Below are 10,402 nucleotides of genomic sequence, written 5' to 3'. Positions count from 1 at the left end.
TATGGAAACTATTAGAGAGACCATAGAGAGGTTGCTAATAGGGAGACATGATATATACCTGTTAAATTTACCATAGAGCTCAAGATTCAGTGAGTCGTGTGAAAATCACGTATTGATTTAGATGGACCAAATAGATTAGAGATCAACTAGCTAAGTGTACCTAGAACCCGAAGAAACTTTGATAAGTGACTTACACCCCTAGCATGGGAGTGACACGATTCCATAAATGAACGAGCTTGATAGGGCTAGATGACTAAACCATGAAATTGGCTAATTCTAAGCCCGAGCAAAAAAAAAAAAAAAAAAAAAAACATATCCTTAAGAATTTTAAATAGGAATAAGATTCGATGAAAGCCTAAAAGCAGGTTGTTTACTAAGTATTTCTATACTCGTTCTTGCTATTTTTATTTTTTCAGAAAGATCATTGATGGATTCACGAGCCATTTGTAATTACAACTATGTAAAAAACTCAAATTTACCCTGTAATTATATCTTTCATTTTATGTACCACCTAATTTTTAATGAACAATTTATGTCTGATCTAATTATAAACCGAGTCTCTCTCGTGATAGGACACATCTAAAAATTTAAAAATTTGCACAAAACCTATTCTCTAATAAATAAAGCACTTCATGTGCCTACATGTCTAAAAATTTGCACAAAAAAGAAAGAAAAAAAACTCAAGTCCTACGAGAAAACCCTTACCTCGATAAATTTCTAGCAACTACACCAATTTATCCTCGACCTACTCAACCTTAGTCCAATCCTACAACAAAGTCTTAGCAGTAATTCCTCACTATTAGAGAGCGAACAATACCGAACAATCACATTGTATAAAAGAGGCCAACATTTAGCACCAACACTCTCCATAGAGCCTCAAAATTCTAGAATCCATCAACACAATGAACATTGGAAACACACCCTCTCCAATTAAACTACAACTTGGCCAGTGGTTATCTTGATGGTGAGATCACGATGAGACACTTTCGGCCGTAAGGACACTACCATGATTGACACAGACAGTTGCGGCCAGATAGCCACTAGAAGGCAACACCATCGTAAAGAAACTATGGACACCCACAAACAATGACAAGGAAGCTGGCCGCCAACAAGGGATACGCAAGCCAACTTCAGCTGAGATATGCATTGACATGCACTGCTCTTCGAACGCACGACCGAGCACCACGACAACAACCGTCACAACACGCAAAAGCTCGACCATTCCAACAGTTGGGTAATGAAGATATTGTCTTCATTGGACTTTCCCTTTTGGGCTTCTTCTCAATGTTTTTAAAACGTGTCTGTTACGAAAAAGTTTCCACACCCTTATAAAGAATATTTGGTTCCTCTCCAACCGATGTGGGATCTCACAATCCACTCACTTCGGGACCCAACGTCCTTGCTGGCACTCGTTCTCCTCTCCAATCGATGTGGAACCCCACAATCCACCCCATTCGAAATCGACGTCCTTGCTAACACACCGCCTAAGACTATCAGAATAAGACACTTAACTTTATCGATATACTATAAATTCTCAAGTTACTTGAACATGATTTTCTCGTCTATTCACTCCACAATAAGACATGATTTTCTTAAGTTTCACATAATCACAAGTCTTATCTACTCCGCATCTTTGTAAGGTGATTGCATGGTGATAAATACATTAAGCAGACGTCGTAATATATTATTTATGAACCAAAGTTTCTAAATTTAAACATTTTATAATATAGTAAGGAAGGTGGAAGGAAGAAGAGTGTAGCATTATTTTTAAAAAATTGAATATAGTTTTGATGAAAGTGTGAGGAAATTGATTGTTGTTATTGATTAATAGGTTATTGCTTGGTTGGTTCGTAAGTCAAGATGGTTAGGTTTTGAAGAATTCAACAAAATTTCCTCACCACCTTCTCCATAATTTACCAAACATACAAAATTATTTTATAGTAAAAAATACGTTGTTGGCAACCTTATAAAACTGCATTTCCACATCAATGTCAACTCCTCAATCTTTTCCAGATTTTTTTGCAAATAAAATATCAATTTCAATCACTTATAATAAAAAATACTTTTATTTTTTAGTACCACGTTTCAAAAATATTTATCCACTTATTATCATTAATATCATTATTTAAAAATAAATAAAAAGTTTGGACATTATTTATGAGTCAGATAGACAGTTTCTGAAAGATATTAATAAAACTTTTCATAATATTAAAAATTCAACCGTATTTTTGAAACTTATTTTTATTATATTTTTGAAACAGATAAACAGATAGACAGTTTTTTTCACTTTTATTATATTTTATTTTTAGAGCGTAAGAGTTTTGACAATTTGAAGACTAATTTGTTTATCAGAATTTAAAAGGAGTGTTTCATGCATTTAATTGGGGCACCCTTCACAAATGATTCCTGCCCAATTTCAATTGGATAATTATAAATATATGGTGATGTAATTTTTGAATATTTGATATTTGATATTTGAGTTTCATAATATTTTTAATTATTAATATAATATGTAGGATAGATAAGTAGGATTTTTTAAAATAATAATAAAAAAAATAACTCGAGATCTCAATCCAACTCAATCACTCAAATTTTACACGGGTTACGAGGATTTTTTCAATTTAACTATGTGTATTTGTTTAAAGTCTAAAATATATGCTTTAAATTTTAAAGAAAAAATAGTACAAATATAAAGATTTAAGATTAAAAAAATAGAGTTCAAGAGCAAAATAAAATTAAACCATATATATTTTTTAATTAAAAATAAAATAAAATAAATAAAAGAATAGTAAACCAAATAAAAACTTATTACTATTATTTTATTATGAATCTATTCTATTAATTGTTTTTAAAAACATAGAAATAGATAACAACCGAAACTTCTTACAATAGATGATCACGAGCCATACTAAATTTTATTTTTTAATTAAAACTATTTTTACACTTTCAATAAAAAATAAATAAATTAATTAAATTGAAACTCGATGTAAGTTTAGAGAAAATTAAATTATAATATTCATCCTTATAATTTGAAACTGACAAGTAACTCAAGATTAATTTTACAATTTAACGGTTAGGAATATTTATATGATCTAATAACTTACCAATCTAAACTATCCAACTCTAATAAAAGTTAGGCTGGGTTAGATATGTTTTTTTCGTTTGAATTAAATTGAATTTTTGAAAAATCGAAAATTTGGTCCAATTTGTGAGTTAAAACTTTTTTTGGTCATCAACGTGAAAAAGAGGGTTACAACCTTTTCAACTCTATCCTTAATTTTAGAAAGGTTTAAGAATATTTAACGTTGGTATCTAATGTTAGTGATGAGTTGTGGCTAGTAAATGTTTGATATTTGAACGGTATGAAATTTTAATTATTAATATAACATATAATTTTTAAAAAAAATAATTTAACTCCAACCAAAAAAAAAAAAAAAAAAAAAAAAAAAAAAAAAAAAAAAACTAACTTTAACAATATACGACAAGAAAGTGGAAGTCAAAATTTGCAAATTGACCCACATAGAATCGCAACTAAGATTATTAATTATACCCAAAATAAAAAATAATAAAAAAGAAATCATAAGTAACTAAACTCTGGTTTAAGGTAAACTGTAAAGGGGTAGGTTGGGAAAAATAAAAATTCCAGCATCCGACGTAGTCCACGTCTAAGGCTGTAGGCACGTGAGAGCGTGTGTCTCAACCGCTCTTGTCGGAAATTTACTTTCTTATATGTCGTCATGCTATGGAACTTGCAAGTGGGCTGCATTTATATTATTAAATATATAAATAAATAACCATTGTTTTCACAAAATGTTTTTATATATATATATATATATATATATATATATATATATATATATATATATATATATATATATAAAACTAGTATTTAAATTATACATTTTAAAATAGACAAAATTAATAAAAAAATACTTTTAAATTAAAAAAAAAAAGTTTTTTTTTTTTGAATAGAAAGTATAAAGTTTAGGAATATTTGTATTAATGGAGGAAATGGAATTGAATTTGTTTGTATTTATATAATTTTTAAAAAAAATTTAAAATTTTTTGTTGGGTAGTTTTAAAATTATATTTGGTCCACTAAAGGGTTTGTTTTCCCCCTATATAAAGGCATTACCAACCTTGTTTGCCCTCAAACCCAAAAAGCCAACGCCCTTTCTTATTCTGTGTTTAACTCATAAGAAAGAAAAGGGGGCGAAAAGGAAGTGAACCATGTCCTTGAGTACCCAAATTGATAGCCTTTGGGTCTTCGCGTTGGCTTCCAAATGCTCCTCTCTCTCCAAAGACACCCTCCTTTGCTCACTCCTCTTTCTTCTCCTTATTTGCTTTCTCCTTTCCATTTTCCACTGGGCCCATCCTGGCGGCCCTGCTTGGGGCTCCCACGGATGCTACCGCCGCACCGCCGCCGTCATCCCTGGCCCAAGAGGCCTCCCACTCATCGGGAGCATGACCTTGATGATGGGTCTGGCCCACCAACGAATCGCCGCCATCGCCAAATCCCTAGGAGCTACCCGTCTCATGGCTTTCTCACTCGCCTACACTCGCGTCATTGTCACTTCTCATCCCGACGTTGCTAAAGAGATCCTTAACAGCTCCCTCTTTGCTGACCGTCCGATTAAGGAATCTGCTTACTCTTTGATGTTCAATCGCGCCATTGGTTTCGCCCCTTATGGCCTCTACTGGCGGACCCTCCGCCGTATCGCTTCCCACCATCTCTTCTCCCCTAAACAAATCAAATCCTCTGAGTCACACCGCCGCCATATCGCTTCCCAAATGCTCGTAATCTTCTCTTCCACCACCACCACCACCACCACCACCTCCACCACCTCCACCCACCGCGTCCGCGACACGCTCAAACGAGCCTCTTTAAACAGCATGATGGCCTCCGTCTTCGGCCGCTTTTATACCCTCACCGACTCCAATAACGAAGCCGAACAACTCCAAACCCTTGTCGCCGAAGGCTACGATTTATTGGGCCTTCTCAACTGGTCCGACCATCTCCCCTTCTTAGCCGATTTCGACCCACAGAGAATCCGGTTCAGATGCTCCCAATTGGTCCCCCAAGTGAACCAACTCGTCGGCCGGATCATCGCTGAACACCGGTCCAATTCAACCCCCCAACAAATCACGGATTTCGTCGACGTTCTTCTCTCTCTTCAACAATCTGACAATCTCTCTGACTCCGACATCATAGCCGTTCTTTGGGTAATTAATGAAAATCCAAATTAAATTAAAACACACATTTTTTTTTAAAATTAATTAATTAATTTTTTTTTTTTTATTTTTGGATGTAAAGGAAATGATATTTAGGGGTACGGACACGACGGCGGTATTAATGGAGTGGATTCTGGCGAGGATGGTTGTTCACACGGAGGTGCAAGAAAAGGTACAATCGGAACTAGACACGGTGGTTGGGAGATCACGTGGCGTCGTGGAATCCGACATTCCGTCGCTGGTTTATCTAACCGCGGTGGTTAAAGAAGTTCTAAGGTTACACCCACCGGGCCCACTTTTATCCTGGGCTCGCTTAGCCATCACTGACACAACCATCGACGGTCACCACGTGCCTAAGGGCACCACTGCCATGGTTAACATGTGGTCGATAGCACGAGACCCACAGGTCTGGTCAGACCCACTTGAATTTAAACCCGAGAGGTTTGTGTCTGGTGGCGCTGACGTGGAGTTTTCAGTTATGGGTTCAGATCTACGGCTCGCTCCATTCGGGTCGGGTCGGAGAACTTGCCCCGGAAAGGCTCTTGCTTGGACAACTGTCATCTTCTGGGTGGCTACACTTTTACACGACTTTAAATGGTTGCCTTCTCCGAACCAAAACGACGCCGTCGACTTCTCTGAAGTTCTCAAGCTCTCTTGCGAGATGGCCAATCCACTCACCGTTAAACTATGCCCAAGGCGTAATTCAAGCTTTTAAATTAATAAAATAAAAATAAATATATATATATATATATATATATATATATATATATATATATTAATATTAAAGAAATATACTATATAATATATAAATATATAAATATAAATATTGGAGGGTTTAAAAAGCCAAAAAAAAAAAAAAAAAAAAAAAACCCACCAAATGATGTTTGGCTTGTAGGACTATGTTCCTCGTACATTTTACTACGACAGTTATATCATCAAAGCTTTTATTTCCCTCTTGTTTTTTTTTTTTTTTTTTTCTTTTTTTTTTTTCATGTAAATATTAATGGAATTTGACTTAATGCAATTTCTGTTTATTTTGATATTTGAAGGGATAATATTCTAAGTACAAAATGGGTGGGCACATAAGCTAAAGCTTGGTGTCCACATGGACAAATAATTTAAAAACAATACAAAGTTGTTTTAATTATGATTACAAATATGGTGGGGCAATCAAAATCGAGAAAACGAGACATCTTAATCTCTTAAGCACCTGTGTTTCGTGTCCATGACTCGAGACCTTTCACCAAATAAATTTCATAATTAAGATCAAATTACCCTTTTTTTCTTACGTCTTAAGTTTTTTTATCTAATACTTTGACCATTGTCTCACACCATCCTTTAATATCATTCGTAACGATCTAAAACGGACAAAATCTATTAGTGGTGGACTTGAATTTGCGATAAAAAATTTAATTAAAAAAAGAGATCGGGGAGAATAATTGTTGATTTGGAAATCTAGATTTATGGGAAAAAAAAAAAGGGGAAAGTGAAAAGAAAGAAGAAAAGAATAGAAAAAAGGGGTGGGTGGTGGTGGGGTTAGAGCATCAAAGATGTTAGATTTTCTTGTTTGAGCCATTTTAGGACATGGTCCTTCTTGGATGGAAACAAGTATGACGACAAGCTTTGCACTCTATCTGTACCTGGTTTTTTGTGGTCGGACCCCCTTCTCCACTTACCCTCCCAAACCTTATTATTATTATTATTATTATCTAAATCCTCCTTTTTATACTAGAATCCTATGTTTTCTACCTCTTTTCCACCCCATTCCCTTTCTACCCATCTCCATTTTCCTTCCTTTTAACTTTATTAAAACGTTCTACTAACGTCAAATTTTAATGGGTTTTGCTTCTTAAACACGGTAGACAAAGGTAGTAATCAGTTGACTTCGAAACAAAACGTGCCACATATCTAAAAAGAATAGATATCACTGGTAATGTTGCAAGACAGATTTCAAGTTATATAATTATAGGGATTAAGCTGAAACAAAAAACGGTCCTTCATTCGATCTTGGATAACATTAACAAAATTGAAATTGACCTTTCATTAGGAGGAAGAGACTTTGGGATATTGTTGGTTGTAGGGGTTTCCAAAGATCAAGAAATTTGAAGGCCATTTGTTTATGGGATTGTTATTTGAAATTGTTAGCAAGTTGGGATTGTAATATTACTCTAACTTGGCTTACTTTATGGTCAAAAAGAAAAAGGAACTAAAAGCCAAGTACATAATTTTTGTGTTTCATCCATTTGGACACTTGGCTCAATTTGAAACATATTTTTCTTTCAACTTGACCTTCAATTATTTGATGAACTTTAAGCAATTAAGAATATCTTCCTTTTTTTTTATTTTATGGAATTCTCACATGTCACACTCCATTTCTTTCAAAATCTCTCTCACCACTACCCATTTGGATTAACATCATTTCAACAATATTGTCTCTCTATTTTTATTTCAATCTAAACATATTCAAAATGTAAATTAAATTAAGAGAATATACCGGTATAATATTGTGAGATCCCACGTCGATTGGAGAGAGAAACGAGTGCCAACGAAAACGTTGAGCTTGATGGGGGTGAATTTTAAGATCCCGCATCGATTGGAGAGGGGAACGAGTGCCAGCGAGGACAGCGGGCCTTAAAGGAGGGTGGATTGTGAGATCTCACATCGGTTGAACAATATCTGCTAGCAGTGGGTTGGAGCTATTACAATAATAGTAACAATAGTATGAAAGAAAACATATAATATAAAGAGATAACATCGTGTGTTTAAGGTCGTTCGATTTTCTAACCTAACTATCTCAAATAATATAAATACTCAATTTCGGGTCATGGAAGAAAAGATGTTTGTTTTACTTTGTTATATTTCTTAAATTTAAAAATGTGTTTAATATTAATTAATTTAGGAATAAGAAAGAATTATTAGAGAAGGAGATATGATGGATGGATTAGAGAGTGAGGAAGCATAACTATTACACCGAGCACATACGAGGAATATTGAAAAAATGAACAAATAGTATAAAATATGAGAGACTCGCATGGAATACTACCCTAGATCAACTTGACACTTCTTTGATCTAAATGTTGACTTAAAATTTAAAGCATGTTGGCACCTATGTAAGTATCTTTCTTATAAGTCAACTCAACTAAAACAGACTAGCTCGAGTCATGGAACCTACCACCTCAACTAGGATAGGTAAGTTCGAACATGGCATAGGACACCTCGGCTAAGAGAAGCGAACTCTCTCCTACCTCTTTAGGATTGGTCAGTTCGATCATGTAGTCCACTACCTCGACTTGGATAGGTTATCTCAACGATATGGCACACAACCTCGATTCGGTTTTGACGTGGAACTATGGTCAATATTTCTTAAAATACTCAAGCCTTGTGCTATTGTTATATCTCAAGTAAAGGTAAGACATGCCTGTACAAATGACGACAACGTCGCATTGAAGACCATGGAACTAGTGTTAAGATAGTTGCATTTTAGTTACTTTATAGATCGGGGCATCATTTTAATATTTTCTTTGATTTATTTATATTTTTCGTTGTTTTGTCTTAAGTTTTTAATGTGAACGTTTAAGTCCATGTCCTCGTTTTATGAATTATTTCAAATGAATGTTTTTTGCATAAAAAGGCCACGTCATGCATATGGTAGCGACTCAGGAGAAAAATAAGGTCGTTAAAATTGGTATTAGAGCTCTAGGTTATAGAGTTTTTAGACTAGCCTATAAAGTAGGCTTAACATGTTCTATGATCCCACCGCTGATGCTCCATTGCCGTCAGGTATGTCCTGTGTAAAATACCAAAAGAGGTAAGGTAAATGTCAATGATTAAATATGTTGATGATGTCTGGTCTTTATCAAATGTAAATTGTATTTGAATCTGTCACCTTGATTGTACTAATGTTGACTGAGTTCTATGTTTATTATCATATAATGTACGACATCTCTTACGCTAAAGTAGAGTAGACTTAAGAATAAATATCTGTTGGTTGTAGAATCTACAAGGTTTTCAAAAACTCAAACTTCCGGTCTCTTTCCGACAACAACGAACGACTACGAGGCATGAAGCGTGCCTATGTATGATGGTCGACAATCTCTTTCACAACATGAATCGAGTGTTTTGACGCCATATTTGATTGTTTCGTTTAAATGTTTGCGACTTTTGGATTTTTGTCGGAAAACATATCAAATTCCTCTCTCTTTTGTTTTTTCTTCTAGCTTTCTCTCTTACAAGTGCTCGAGGGATGTCAGGGAGTGTTGGTGGAAGTATGAGGAATCATTTGGCGATCCGTGGGGGTCGCGGAGGGAGACGCTGCGTGGATTACGAGAATTTAATATACTTAAGAGTTTTGATATTCATAGAGCAACGAACCAAGTATTTAACTCTCGACAAGTTTTTCATCGTGTTCATAGACGACATCCTAATATACTCGATGACGTATCAAGAACATCAAAGGCACCTCTACAAAGTTGTACAAAGAGGAAAATTTTGATTTAAAATATTTAAACTATTCAAAAACTATTTGGTTTTTTAGTTTTCAAAATATACAAAAACATGTTTAAAATTAGGTTATGAAGGAAGAAAACTACTCGGAGATAAATAGTGATAAACTCTCGACTCTATAAAGTTTCAAACCTCGTCGAGACTCCTTCGCCTCTTGAGACACCGACCCTCAAGCTCATCACCCATATACTCATCCTCTGATTTTAAGAAGAAAAAAAAGTCTCGACCACCTCCCCGAGCAAAAATTATCAAAGATAAGAGTTCAATCTTTACTCAAATGCATACATTTTTTTTTATTATTAAGCTCTTATTACTATACAAAATTTAATAGAGTTCAACTGATTTTAGTATACATCATCTGCCAAAACGTTACAATTTTAAAATTTCACTTTTAACATATTATTGAACTAAAAAGAAATGAATTATATAAACTAAGGATAAGATGGACAAAAATTCTATACAAAATATATTTTAATAGCGATATCAAATAATTTCACCTGTAACACTTTTGGTCTACGTCATTCCAAATCATTCCTCTTAGTTCAATTAATATGCCACATATCTAATCAAATTAAATTCAATGACCAAACCTATAACCTAATCCTAATTTGTATATATATATAATTTTTGGAATGTAGGCAATAGATGAGATCAAAAGGACTGAAAA

General features: G+C 34.3%; 1 protein-coding gene across 1 annotated transcript; it reads left to right on the top strand.

The window, feature by feature from the left end:
- Positions 1-4,138: 4,138 nt before the first annotated feature.
- LOC111807829 (cytochrome P450 78A3) lies at positions 4,139-6,184 on the top strand. The gene is made up of 2 exons (XM_023693711.2): positions 4,139-5,223; positions 5,315-6,184. The coding sequence occupies exons 1-2, from the start codon at positions 4,231-4,233 to the stop codon at positions 5,945-5,947; spliced, it is 1,626 nt and encodes a 541-aa protein (XP_023549479.2). The 5' UTR covers positions 4,139-4,230; the 3' UTR covers positions 5,948-6,184.
- The last annotated feature ends 4,218 nt before the right edge of the window (positions 6,185-10,402 follow it).

Source organism: Cucurbita pepo, chromosome 12, assembly GCF_057944985.1.
Source record: "Cucurbita pepo subsp. pepo isolate OVF chromosome 12, ASM5794498v1, whole genome shotgun sequence".
Classification (NCBI taxonomy): Eukaryota; Viridiplantae; Streptophyta; class Magnoliopsida; order Cucurbitales; family Cucurbitaceae; genus Cucurbita; species Cucurbita pepo.
Note: the sequence above shows the minus strand (reverse complement) of the source record. Positions and strands in the feature narration are given on the sequence as shown.

What these genes read in the sequence shown, in the direction of transcription:
- LOC111807829 (XM_023693711.2), top strand. Translation starts at nt 4,231, where the DNA reads ATGTCCTTGAGTACCCAAATTGATAGCCTTTGGGTCTTCGCGTTGGCT. An exon ending in ACATCATAGCCGTTCTTTGG is followed by an intron (nt 5,224 to 5,314) that starts GTAATTAATGAA and finishes TTGGATGTAAAG; the next exon opens with GAAATGATATTTAGGGGTAC.